This window comes from Cheilinus undulatus, linkage group 19 (genome assembly GCF_018320785.1).
Source record: "Cheilinus undulatus linkage group 19, ASM1832078v1, whole genome shotgun sequence".
NCBI lineage: Eukaryota > Metazoa > Chordata > Actinopteri > Labriformes > Labridae > Cheilinus > Cheilinus undulatus.
Genome location: NC_054883.1, coordinates 22,840,610 through 22,854,801, shown reverse-complemented (window position 1 = coordinate 22,854,801; position 14,192 = coordinate 22,840,610). Strand labels below are relative to the sequence as shown.

The 14,192-nt window shown below is 43.0% G+C and overlaps 1 protein-coding gene across 1 annotated transcript in view; it reads left to right on the top strand.

Annotated features, from left to right (window-relative positions):
- The window catches only part of LOC121527359 (microtubule-associated protein 4), a 125,164-nt gene that overhangs the window by 98,124 nt on the left and 12,848 nt on the right, over nt 1-14,192 (top strand). Inside the window, exons 7-13 of the mRNA XM_041814295.1 lie at nt 2,559-2,935; nt 3,188-3,775; nt 4,304-4,558; nt 7,451-7,625; nt 7,815-7,877; nt 10,548-10,852; nt 12,999-13,055. Coding sequence (XP_041670229.1) covers nt 2,559-2,935; nt 3,188-3,775; nt 4,304-4,558; nt 7,451-7,625; nt 7,815-7,877; nt 10,548-10,852; nt 12,999-13,055 — 1,820 coding nt within the window. The remainder of the gene's footprint in view (nt 1-2,558; nt 2,936-3,187; nt 3,776-4,303; nt 4,559-7,450; nt 7,626-7,814; nt 7,878-10,547; nt 10,853-12,998; nt 13,056-14,192) is intronic.

Below are 14,192 nucleotides of genomic sequence, written 5' to 3'. Positions count from 1 at the left end.
ATTTGTCTTAGCTTTTTTTGTTGTTTCCTAAGCCTGCAGACTAAAGAAGAGCTCTTATTCCAAAAGCAAGCAGGCTAATGGAAGCTGTCCAATGTTGAATAAAGTGATACCAAATATTAAGACAAAAAAAGCTTTTACCCACATTACTACCACCTATATCTGATAAAACAGGGGTCAGATAAAATCACGTTGGTGCAGGTAATGATTCTGGAAGCGTCAGACGTGTGTTAATAATCTGCAGTGTTGTTGATACTCAGGAAACAAAATGTTCTTTGCATTGATTTTCACCTTCATGTTCCATCTCTCCAAACACTTACAGTAAGAATAGCTTTTCTGTTTCCTCTTCCTATACATCCACTTTCTATTGTTCCTTAACTGATGTTATGGTATCCTGGACAACAGGAGATGCGGTTGTTTGTTCCGAGTAATATCTGCCTTGTCAGATGGCATCTGACAGCAGAGATTGGTCAGGACAGATGACAGGAAACAGGGAAGACGAAAGATCGGGAGGATATTGCATCTCAGATATATTAAGCCTGTCAACCACTCTAAATATGTCACCTCCAGCTGTATATATGGGAATCTGAGAGGATATATGCTGAGAGAAGAAACAGCACATATGTAATGGGGATAGTAGAGGGCACTGGGGATTGTAGGGAGGTAGTGGGAGAGGAGAGGAAGATGTAAAGCACCACAAGATGCACAGGAGAGGGATGATCTGTCATGGGAGTACATATCTCACGCTTTCTCCCTCTGCTCGTCTTTCTGAGTTTGTGTGGATGGATGATTAAGATTGTGTCAGACTCAGAATGATCTTTTCTGTCTCATCTTTTCTGGCACATGAACCCTCTGTCTCTATTTGGTCTTCAAACAAATGAAATAGTCTGACCTGCCTTCAAACACAGATATCAATCTGCTCTAAGGACATGTATTGCTCCAGTGAACCATGTTGAAGCACAGACTTAAAAGGCATCTGTGAAAATCAAATCGCCCTTCACCACTGAACCACAAGAAGGACATTTTCTTCATGTTCTCAGACAAAAGGAAAGCTTCTTTTTTATCTTATGCCAGCACTGTTGAAGCAATGCATAAAACATAATTCAGTTAAAAATATCTCTATATATCTGGTTGATATTAACTATTAATGTGTATTAGGAGCAGTGTAGACATAGACTGTATATTCTTAGTAAAACAGAGGAATGCACTTTAAGAATAAAAGTATTAGGACACCTTATGTTGCACAGAGACTGCAATGACATTGTATTCAAATACATGTACTTCAATATGGGGTTGGCCCCCCTTTTGCAGCTTTAACAGCCTGCACTCTTCCTGGAAGGCTTCCCACAAGATTTCGGAATCTTTCTGTTGGAATTTGAGCCCATTCATTCAGTAGACCATTTATGAGAACAGGCACTAATGTTGGACAAGAAGGCCTGGCTCACATCTGCATTCCTGTCCATCCCAAAGGTGCTTGATGGGATTGAGGTCAAGGCTCTGTGCGGGCCAGTCAAGTGCTTCCACGCCCAACTCATCAAGCCATGTCTTTATAGCCCTTATTTGTGCACTGGGGCGTGCTGAATAGAAAAGGGCCCTCCACAAACTGTTGCCACAAAGTTGGAAGCATAGCATTGTCCAAAATGTCTTGGTATGCTGAGGAAGTGGAGATAAAGTGCCTTACCCAAACCCTGAAGAACAGCCCCGTACCATTGTCCCTCCTCTACCAATTCACAGTTGACACCAGAGATGCACACATGTCTGATTATTTTTTTTGATAATTCACTTTAAAAAGACTACAGCAGTGCAATATTAAGACACACACACACACACACACACACACAAGACTTTCCTTATAAAGTTGGTTTCTATATTAACATAGCATGGTAATATCCTTCATACTCAACATAAGTTAGCCGTTGTTGTCATTGTCTGTGGCCAGCTGGCCGCGGCGTGCACATACGTACACTTACTTATGACAATAGGGGAAAGAGTGACAGGGGGATAAGAAATCATGATTGAAAAATTAAAACCCAAAGACTGTGCACAAGTCCCAAATCACGAGTCAGAGTTGAGTCTCTGGTTGGCACAGTGCAGTCAGGCAAGTAACATTCTCCTGGTATCCACCACACCATGTGTCTTAGCAGTCATTGACCCCGCTCTGTGATTTCATGTGGTCTTCTGCTCCATGTCTGAGTTGCTATTTTTCCTGAACGCTTCCACTTTCTAATAATATCACATACAGTTGACTATTGAATTTCCAGCAGGGATGACAATTCACAGTCTTATTGCAAAGGTAGCATCCAACACAATACCACGCTTGAAGTCACTGAGCTCTTCAGAACAACCCATTTAGGATCACTAATGTCTCCTCTGCAAAATGTTGTCAAAAGACACAGATTGTTGGAGAATGAGCAGAGGCATGCTTGCTGGGAGATTTAGGGTAGGCAAGGATGTTGACGGTCCTCCTGATGCTTGTGACTGAGTAACTGCATAGAAAAAAGAAGAGCTGTATTGATGATACATTGGCATTATTTCTAATATCATTATGTTTTTCTTTTCAGTCAAGTCCAGCATGACGGAGAAGAAGGAGGAGAAAAAGGATGACAATGTCAAGAAGACTGAATTCTTTGAACCTCTGGAGAAAGCTGATCAGAAGAGCGTGAAGGTCGAGTTTGTGAGCAGCGAGACTCCAGGCAAGGTGGAGAAAGAAGCAGAGAAAGATAAACAGCAGGAGGCACAAAAAGAGATGGAAAAAGAGGCAGAGAAGCTGAAAGAGAAGGAGAAAGAGGCAGAGGAGCAAAGGAAAAAGGAAAAAGAGGCGGAAATGTTGAAAGAGAAAGAGAAGGAAGCAGAGAAGCTGAGAGAGAAGGAGAAAGAAGCAGAGAGGCAGAGAGAGAAGGAAAAAGAAGCAGAGAAGCAGAGAGAGAAGGAGAAAGAAGCAGAGAGGCAGAGAGAGAAGGAAAAAGAAGCAGAGAGGCAGAGAGAGAAGGAGAAAGAAGCAGAGAGGCAGAGAGAGAAGGAAAAAGAAGCAGAGAGGCAGAGAGAGGAGGAGAAAGAAGCAGAGAGGCAAAGAGAGAAGGAGAAAGAAGCAGAGAGGCAAAGAGAGAAGGAGAAAGAAGCAGAGAGGCAAAGAGAGAAGGAAAAGGAGGCAGAAATGTTGAAAGAGAAGGAGAAGGAAGCAGAGAGGCAGAGAGAGAAGGAAAAAGAAGCAGAGAGGCAAAGAGAGAAGGAAAAAGAGGCCGAAAAGGCAAAAGAACTGGAGAGAGAGGCTGAAAAGCTTAAAGAGAAGGAAAAAGAGGCCGAAATGTTGAAAGAGAAAGAAAAAGAGGCAGAAAAGCTAAATGAGAAAGAGAAAGTGGAAGACAAAACTGAGCTGAAAAACGCAGAGAAGTTTGAGAAAACCGAAGTGAAGGATGTCAAAGAGCCGCACGTGGACAAAGAGGAAAAGGCCCCAGAGCAACAGCCGACACCTGCCAAACTCGATACTGATTCTGACAAGGTGGAGAAGAAGGCCGACAACGAGACTAAGGCAACACTAGAGGTTAAAGAAAGTAAGAAAGAGGAGGAGGACAAAGCACAGAAGATGGAAAAAGGCGACAAACTGACAGAAAAGTTGGAGGATAAACAGAAAAGTGAAAAGAATGAGAAGCAAGCCGAGAAGAAGACGGTGGAGAAGAAGGATGAGAAGAAGGAAAAAGCTGCAGGAGAGAAGGCCAAGAAAGCAAAAACTGAGAGCAGCACCACACCGAGCAAAGAGCTGGCAGACAAGAAGACTAAGGTAAGAGTCAATGTTAGCAGCACAAATATACCCTCACCGATCACTTTATTAGGTACGCCTGTTCAACAGCTCATTACCTCAAATACAGCTAAGTCCATGAGCATTTGGATTGTGACACAATATAAATAGTTTTGCCTCTTTCTACCACCAGAACTGATCTGAATTAGATCGATCAAGATGTGACTAAATGTGGTCATCAGCTTTAATTTAAGGGGTTTAAGGGGGGGTTGAATGGCAAAGACATCAAGATTCATGCTGCTGAAGCTTCTGCTCCTGCTATTTTATGGGGACTGTCTGTGCTGTACAGAAGCTCCCTGTCAAGGGCAATTCAGATTCATACCTGTTTCACAGTCAAAAATGGCTTTTTATTTTCCTGAAATTTTTGGTATTATTTATGATTTAAATGCTGCTTTTGCTGCTGGCCCTTCCTACTGTTATCATTAATTTCCTTTATTTTTTTTTTTTCCTTTGCTTTCCCTCCTTATTTCGCCCTCCATCGTTCCTCTTCATTTCGGTACTGCATCACAGCTGGCTGCTGGGGCAGCCAAACCCAGCGCTGCAGCCAAAACACGGCCAAGCAGCACGGCTGCTGGTGGTTTGACCACAGCCACGACTAAACGCCCCACACCCTCAACCACCACCACCACCTCAGACAAAAAAACCACCACAACCAGGCCACTATCCACAGCCGCCGCTGGCCCTAAACGGCCCTCTACCACCAGCTCCACCAGCCGCCCTACATCCTCGACCACCACCTCGACTATACGTGATGTTAAGCCCAAGGTAGGTATCAGCTGACATTGCTAACGACACGCCATGGGACTTAATCAACAGTTATGCTGGATGCTCACCAGCGGCAGCATTAATGAGCTTTAGAGACTCTGCCAGCTTCAAACAGAACTGATAAAGTCACAATTTTTACATGAACAATGAAGAAATCCACCTGATTATGTGCTAATTTGGGTCTTTCACAGATGTGTTCCTCTGTTGAACCAGCATCTTCAGGATAATCTGCCTTTTAGCTTTGGCAGACTAACATTAGCGAAATCTTATATTCTGATGAATCATGGTCATCGGACACTAACGTGTTTAAATGTTTTTCATAGTGCGCATTAATCGATACACATCATAAGCAATGCTGTACACTGCAAATGTCACTCACTACACGAGACCCAAAGCCATTGAAAATTCACTCCATTTATTGTGGGTTACCTGGTGGCACTTTTAACTGCTTTTCTCCCTTGTGAGGACATAACCTTCTATTTATAGATAATGGGGGGTATACTGTTACGTAAATTAACTTTGTAGAGTGCTTATTAGACCTAAAACACTCCTCAGTGAGGACAGGTGACAAGCTAAGGAGGGCAAAGAGCTGTGAGTCTGTCTTACAACAATCACTAGGGTTGAGAGCTTCACTACTGTACTGTACTAGATATGCTAACTTCATATGGCAAAGACAAATGGTAGTAAAAAAGCAACAAAGCTAATAGCAACTTCTCATTGACAACTTTGCTGAATGATATAGAAATCATCATGCTGGAGGACCTGAGGAAATACAGAATGCAGTTTTTAAATTAAATCGTTTAATAAGGGTGAAAAGCCATCCAAACCTACCAGGCCCTATGTGGAATGTTATTGCCGCCTAAACCTAACAATGTTTTTTTGCCACCCTCGGTGGAAACAACTGCAAGCAAGCGTTTACGATATTAAGCAATGAATCTTTCACGTTACCGTGGAGGAATTTTGGCCCACTCTTCTTTGCAGAATTGTTTTAATTCAGCCACACTGGAGGGTTTTCAAGCATGAACAGCCTGTGTAAGGCCATGCCAGAGATGCACACAAGTCCTTTTTTGCAAGTCCAAGTGAAGTCTCAAGTCTTTGGTCACGAGTCCAAGTCAAGTCTTAAGTCTTCGCAAATGTGTACACGTAGGGCTTGACATTGACTTTTTTCACACCAGCCACTGTGACTAATGGCTACTAGCCACTCAGTGTTTCCACTAGCCACAGTTCCGTTGTCGGGAATGTATTTGCTATATATCATATGATTTCTGTTAGAGAGCAGAATTCATTGTTCCATCAATTATGGCCCAGGTCCTGATGCAGCAAAGCAGCCCCAGATCATCACACTACCAACACCGTGTTGGACTGTTGGTATGAAGTTCTTTTGATAAAATGCTGTGTTATTTTTACTACAGATAGAACAGCACACACACCTTCCAAAAAGTTAAACTTTTGTCTCATCAGTCCACAGAATATTTTCCCAGAAGTCTTGGGGATCATCAGGAAATTTTTTGTCAGATGTGAGACTAGCCTTTGTGTTCTTTCTGGTCTACAGTGGTTTTGGCCTTCAACTCTCCCATGATGCCATTTTTGCCCAGTCTCTTTCTCATTGTTGAATCATGAACACTGACCTTAACTGAGTCAAGTGAGACTTGCAGGTCTTTAGATGTCATCTGGGCTGCTTTGGGACCTCTTGGATGAGTAGGCAGTGCGCTTGAAGTCATTTTGGTGGGCTGGCCAATCCTGGGAAGGTTCACTGTCGTCCAAGTTTTCTCCACTTGTGGATAATAGCTCTCACTGGGGTTCACTGGAGTCCCAAAGCCTTAGAAACTGATAGATGTCATTGACTTTGTTTCCCATCAGTTCTTGAATTTCATTTAACAGCACAATGATGTGTTGCTTTTGAGATCTTTAAACCTACTTCACTTTGTCAGATAAGTTCTATTTAAGGGATTTCTGGATTTAGCAGGTCTGGCAGTCATCAGGACTTGGTGTGGTTGATTTAACAAGGTGGGGCAATGACTTTCACGTAGGGCCAGGTAGGTTTGGATGGCTTTTTTTCCCCTAATCAATGAAATCATCATTTAAAAACTGCATTTTCTATTTCCTCAGGTTATCTTTGTCTAAAATTAAAATTTGTTTGGGGCCAACCCAATGCTTTTTCTCAGCACTGTATAGGGCAACCTTGGGAGCTTTGTTTTTTGAAGCTCTCCTCTTACTCAGCTTTATTCTGTTCTACAGACATAAAAAATGTCTAGATTGCATCTGTCCCTTTATGCAATGAAAGTATGTTGTGGTTATCAACTCTGTAGACCTACTAAAGCTTAGATCTATGGATCAGTATCTCCAGACTGTGGCTCGAGCTGGTCCAATAGGGAATTTTTGTAAATGCGATGGGCTTATTTTGATAAACAGTTAATATTTCCTGTTTTAAAAGACACACCCTCTTTCTATCTCCCTCGTTTGGTGGCCTCTTTAACTGCAGCCAGTGTGACACCACAGCCCAAAAAATTAAGCGCCTCTTTTAGCCTCGTAGTGCCCAGGGCTGCAGGCTGACTAAGTTCATCGAGGCCAGCTTGCATGGCTGTATGTGGAGCGTAGCATCATTGGAGGGGTTATGTAGGGGAAATATGCTGCTGAATGAAATGTGTGATCATCAGGCAGCAGCGCCTGGACTTGATGTAACACACATGCGTGAAATACATTGACCTTAATTTTTCAGTGAAGTCACTGAACATTTGCATGAACCGATGACAGAACAAGACATACACAAGTTACATAATGACCCACTTTTGTGCCAGCAGATTTACTGCGGCCGACATTGTTTTTCTCTCTTTCATCTGTTTGTCCTTTCTCCCCTCACCTGATATCTCCTGTGTTTTTGTTTTTCTTTAGACCACAGCAGAGAAGCGCCCCCTTGTGCCAAAGGCTAGCACTGCAACAACAAGCTCCACTGCCACCACCAAAAATGGAACTGCCACCACAGCGGCCAGCAAAACCGCCTCATCAGTGCGCACAACTGCTGCTACTCGCACCACCACTACTACCACTGCAGCCAGGAAGCCTCTGGGTAGGGCAGGCGTGCTCACACACGCATGATTTACACTTTTGACACACGCACATCCTTCATAATCAGTATTTGACCAAATTTAACCTATTAATTCAGCTTAAAGCTGCAAAATACCAATTAACTGTTTATGCATGCTTTTAACTATGCTCTTAGTTTCTTATCTTCGCACTCTCACTGTCTACTATTCAGCCTCCAAGACCGACAGCAAACCGGGAGAGGAGAAGAAGCCCAGCACTCTGAGGACTTCGACAGGTGTGACTCCTTTGCACTTCTTAGAACTTGTAGGGACAAGACAAATGCACTAACAGAAACTGGTTCAGCTTCTGCCTGAAGTTATTTATTCAAGCACATACTGCTGAAGTCAAATAGTAATCATAGACACGTGAAATGTACCCTATAAACAGTATACAGTGCATCCAGACATTTGCATTTAAACCCTCATTTATTCTTATCAATCTACACTCAGTACGGTATACACAAGTGTTGACTCAAGTATTCAGACCCTTTGCAAAAACACTGTAAATTTACCTCAGGTTCCTCCCATTTCTCTGGGTCTTTGCTGAGATGTTTCACCTGTGGTAAATTAAATTGATTGGACATGATTTGGAAAGGCATGCACCTCTCTATAGAAGTCCTCACAGCTGACAATGCATATCAGAGCAAAAAGACAAGCTGTGAGGTCAAAGGAAACTGCCTACAGAGCTCAGAGACAGGATTGTTGCAAGGCACAGATCTGGGGAAGTCTACAAAAACAATCAGCGGCACTGAAGGTTCCACGAACACAGTGGCATCCATAATTCTTCAATTGTTTGGCACAACCAGCACTCTTCCAAGAGTTGGCTGACGGACCAAACTGAGCAATCAGGGGAGAAGGGCATTAGTAAGACAGGAGACTAAGAACCCGATCGTCACTCAGACGAAGCTCCAGAAATCCTATGGAGATGGAGCAAAGTTCCAGGACAACCATCATTGCAGCCCTCCTCTGATGTGGGCTTAATGGCAGAGTGGCTAGATGGAAACCTCTCCTCAATGCAAAACACATGAAATCCCACTTAAAATTTGCTGAAAATCCCCCGAAGGACTCTCAGACTGTGAGAAACAAGATACCCTTTACCATTCCAACAGTGAGCGTGGTGGTGGCAGCGTCATGCTGTGGGGGTGTTTTTCAGCAGCAGGGACTGGAAGACTGGTCAGGGTTCAGGGACAGCTGAATGGAGCAGAGATATCCTTAAAAATTTGTTCTGCAGCACTCAGGACCTCAGACTGGGCCAATTGTTTACCTTCCAACATGACAATGAGCACACAGGAGAGATTTAGGGATGACTCTGTGAATGTTCCAGAGTGGCCCAGCCAGAGCCCTGACTTGAACCCTACCAAACATCACTGGAGAGACCTAAAAATCCACCAGTGCAGGTGAGCAAAGCTTGCTGATGATATTCAAAAAGACTCAAGGCTGTAAATGCTGCCAAAGGTGCTTCGACCGAGAGTAAAGGGTCTGAATACTTCAATACATCGTAAACTTTTTGTCACAATTTCTCCCCAGTTACTTATTTGTGACCCACTGAAAACAGCTCAAGACTGCATGGTTCTGGAGTGGTTAGTGCCGTTGCCTCAAAGCAGAAGGTTCCTAGTCTGAATTCCTATTTAACAGGCCTTTTAGGTGGAGTTGCATGTTCTCCCTTTGCATGTGTGAGTTCTCTCTGGGTGCTTTGGCTTCCTCCCACAAATTTCCTGTTGGGACTTGCTTGTTAGGTAAGTTTATGGTGCTAAATTAAGTGTGCGACTGAATGGGACTTACTGGCCACCAATGTGTACCCCATCTCTCACTATCTGGAAGATGGAATGTGGAAGCCCACTTTTGCCTCCTGACCCACCAATTAAGCACCCTGTTCTAGTCCCACATGGATACTTTTAGGTTGCACTGATAATTTAAACACTGCTGCAGCCAAGTGAAGAATATTATCATTAAATCTCACTGTAGCAGCTCTGTCCGAATGGTGCCGTTATTCCCTACCATAGTCTGAACAGCACTGCAGTGCTCTCCCTCCCTCTGTGCCTTTGCTCTCTGCAAATATTCCTCTCCTCTTTCTTCTTCCCTCTCCTCCTCTATAATCCTCTCCCCAGCTCTGCCTCCCCTCTCTCTCTTCCTACACAGCTACAGCTTTACCCCTCCTGTCCGCAGATTAGTTTACATTATGGCAACAGGAGAGCTGTCAGCAGGAGTGTGACACTGCAACACACACAGTCCCACCATGACAATGCGGGCCGGCTCGTAGGGAGAGAGCGAGGCTTTATTGCTGAAAGGCTCTGGGGAGTTAAAAACCTTTCACTTCAGCACTCTGTGGATTACAGTCCTCCTGCTGTTGACAAGAGTTTGCAGCTCCTGCTGATACAGCCTCTGGTGGTCTGATCTGCTCAGAGTTCATACTGCAAGTCAAATTACTCTTTAGAAACATGGAGGCAGGCACAAGGATTTCCTCAATTAAACACGTCTTAACAGGAGCTGGAGGTATAGCAAAAGCTCTCAGGGAGGATTGACAGCAGGACACATGGTACAGCATGCCTCAGCACAGAAAAAGCTGACATTTAGCAAAATATATGTGAATGAAGAGATTTAAATGGCTGCTAATGCTGCACAGTGGTACTGCTTTGCATACCAAGACATATTTCATCAGACCACAAGGAAAAAAAAAAGGAATTGGCATTCATCGCCTATGTCTGGTTATTCCTGTTGTTACACAAATGAGATGCAGAATATTCATGATGTTACCTTTGAGAGCTTTACTGTCTAGTTTTGAACTTTTAAAAACAGACAGGTCAGCCGTTTTCCCTTTTGTTGGCCTTTTTAAAGAAGTCACCTCAAATGGAGCTGACTGTCATCTCTTTCAGAAGAGACTCAGAAAAGATTCTGTCTCTCTTCAGCAGACTCTACCAAGCCCAAGACCACCACCACCGCACGCAGCTCTACTGCCAACGCCGCTGCCTCTCGCACTCGAACCACAGCAGCCAAGCCGGTGACTTCAAACTCCACCACCGGAACGGCAGAGAAGAAACCCCCTGTGCCACGTGCTGCCCGGGCCACCTCCTCCACAACTGCCACCACGACCACCACCTCCACCTCGAGGACCACAGCTCGTCCTGGCACGGCACCGACTCCTGACATCCGTAACATTCGCTCTAAGATTGGATCGACAGACAACATGAAGCACCAGCCAGGAGGAGGGAAGGTATGTCTGACTGAGGCTTTGATTCTTTGCATGGGTGTCTGACTTTAAAAAGCATGATTCTGGACACTGACTTCTCACTTATTATTCGAACTCATCTCAAATTCCACTGAAATAATAACTAGAATCAACAAACCCTTTATCTCTCAACTAGCAATAAAGCAGAATTACTGACACACTCGCCTCACTAGTTACACTGCAGTGCATTCTTTGAATTCTTTTCCTTTTTAACTTTCTTTGCCTGTATAATTTGCCTGGTTTGACAGTCAGATCCTCTTTTATTTGATCATATTCCCCCATACCCTCTGCATGTTCATTGGAAACATTCCACGTTTTCTACTCAGCTCCATCACCTTTGTAGAGCATGTCTGAGGATAAAACAAATTAAGAGTGGTTTTTCTTTGCAGCAGATCTTTTAAGGATAGTTTTGGTTTATTCAAACTTGGGTCTGAGTTTTATTGTTTCATGTAAAAATTCTGTCACCTTCAACACCATTTCGACACTAACATGTACTGAGACTAGAAATAGTTGTACTGTTGTGTTATGATCGAATATGGGATAGTGCAGAAAATAGTCTAATAAGAGTGAGATATGCAGTACAGAGAAATGAGATATATAGATAATATAAAAATATACAGATAAAGAGAAAATTTCGGTACTGTAGTATGAATATAGTATTGTACGAAAAAGCCTGTGTGAGTTAGATGTTCAGGTGCAACGATATAAAATAACATAACATAAAAAAATAATATAAAAAAGTATTCACCCTCTTGGATGTGGATGCGCTTTGATTGATTTTGTAAATCAATCATGGCCGATATAATATGGCTTTTATGACAAAAAAAATACAGAAAATATAGAAATTTAATGTCAGCGTAAATACAGTGAATGTCTCTTAAGTGATTGTAGTATAAAGACACCTGTGTCTTGAAGGTCCAGTTACTGGTTAATCAGAATTCCTGGCTACCATTACGCCATGAAAATAAAACAGCACTCAAGGCAACGAAGAGAAAAGGTCATTTAACAGTATAAGTGAGGAGACTGGCGAGAGAGGCCACTAAGACACCTATGACTACTCCTGAAAGAGTTACAAGTTTCAGCAGCTGAGATGGGAGAGACTCTGTATACAACAACTGTTGGCCAGGTTCTTTACCAGTCAAAACCTCATGGGAGAGTGGATAAGAGAAAGACAATATTGAAGAAAGCTCAGATTAAATCTGGATTAGAGTTTATCAAACGGCATGTGGGAGACTCCATGGTCAATTGGAAGAAAGTTTTTTGGTCTGATGAGACGAAAATGGTGCTTTTTGACCATCAGACAAGATGCCAAACACTGCACATCACCACAAACACACCATCCCCACTGTGAAGCACAATGGTGGCAGCATCATGCTATGGGGGTGCTTCTCAACAGCCGGCCCTTAAAGGATTGTAAATGTAGGGGGTAAAATAAATGTGGCAAATTCCTGAAGGACAGTCTTATTCAGTCTGCAAGAGAACTACAGCTTGGGAGAAGATTTGGTTGTCAACAAGACAATGACCTGAAGCATACAGAGAAAGCTAAAAAGAAATGGTTTAAAGACAGCAAGGTGACTGTTCCTGAGTGGCCGAGTCAAAACCCAGACCTCAATCGAATAGAGAATTTGTGGCTGGACTTGAAAAGGGATGTTAACGGGCTGTTCACTCTGACATTAAAGAGGATATTTTTTCGTTGTCATAAAAGCCAACTTATTTAATATCCAAAGGGGTGAAAACTTTTTTGAGCACTGAACATGCAGCTTTTATGATGTTTAAGTATGAACAGTATGACACTGAAGGAGAAGTGACATTGATGAGTGCAGTACTGTTCCAAAAACTGAGGACATTGTGCAATAACATGTTGGTACTGAGGAAGCACACATTTTGTCATCCGCTGATTGGATCCTGTTTTAAAACTTTTTCCAGTCGGATTCTCGTACTGTGGCCAAACTGACTAGACCCTAGTTACAATAAACAAAATCCATCCTTATTTTCCTCTCTTCTTTTTGTGCATCCCACCTCTGCTATCTTGGTCTTCTGCACCTCTTGCATCACCTCCTCTTCCTGTGTTTTATTTCGTTTTTTTTTTTTTTTTTTTATTTGTTGACCTGGGGTGGGCTTGTCTCCCCAGATGTCATCTGCCTCTCAGAGCAGGGGCCTCGCCTCCAAAGACACAAGCCAGGGCAAAGTGAGTCTCCGTCCTCCCCACTATCACAACACACTCTACCCTCCATTTCTCCTTTCTGTTCATGCATATTTTGCCTTTTTTCACTCATAGTTTTGTTTGTTTTTAATAAACCGCATTGCAAACTGAGAGCACAAAGCTACACTCGAGGGCTAGCCAGGGGCTTTTCAGTAATAAAAGCACCTGCAGGATCCTGTCGCATTGGCAAACACAATTTCACTGCCAATCTTAACATGGATTCAGACAGAAAAAGGATACACATATATAGTTAGGATGCACTGACTAGATGTGGATTCATGTTTGTTATATTTCAGGTTGATCTGACAGTGAAACCTGCTTGCAGTGTCTATTAGTATCAGTACTGGTCTTTTACTTTAGATGTAGGCTATTTGAAAGTTTCTCTGCTGAATAAATCACTTTAAAGGAACTTCTCTACCATCTTCTTGCTTTTTGAGTTGCAGCTGTATAATAGAAGCATCAGCTGCATCTCCTCAACAGTTTGATCCATGCTTCCCACAACAAGTTTCTGAGTACGATATGTCTGGGATTGGAAGGAATTCACAATAGTGAATACAATGAGCTGTAACAGACAGATATGTGACAGTGTTGAGTTTGTTTCATTCTCTGAAGAGAAGCATATGGTGTGCTTTACTCACTTTAAAGACTAACTTTGCCTAACAGGTCTTTTTTATATTGTTTTTATGTGTTAAGTGTGTGATTATTGTGATATCTGTCTGTAATTTGCTTTATATGTTGTCTGTTATCCCTCTGTTTATAACATTTACAGCATACTCAGAAAGTATTTAGAACCCATCTAGCTTTCCCTCAATCCTGACCAGTCTCCCAGTCCCTGCTGCTGAGAAGTACCCCAACTGCATGATGCTGCCACCACCATGCTTCCCTGTTGGGATGGTATTTTGCAGGTGGTGAGTGGTGCTGGGTTTCCTCCAGACATAACATCCTTCAGGTGCTTTTTTTTGCAAACTCCAAGCAGGCTTTCATGTTTTTTTGCACTGAGGAGAGGCTTCTCTATAGCCACCCTGCCATAAAGCCCAGATCAGTGAAGGGCTTCAGTGATGGTTGTCCTTCTGGAACTTTGTCCCATCTCCACACAGGATCTCAGTCAGAGCTACCGTCAGG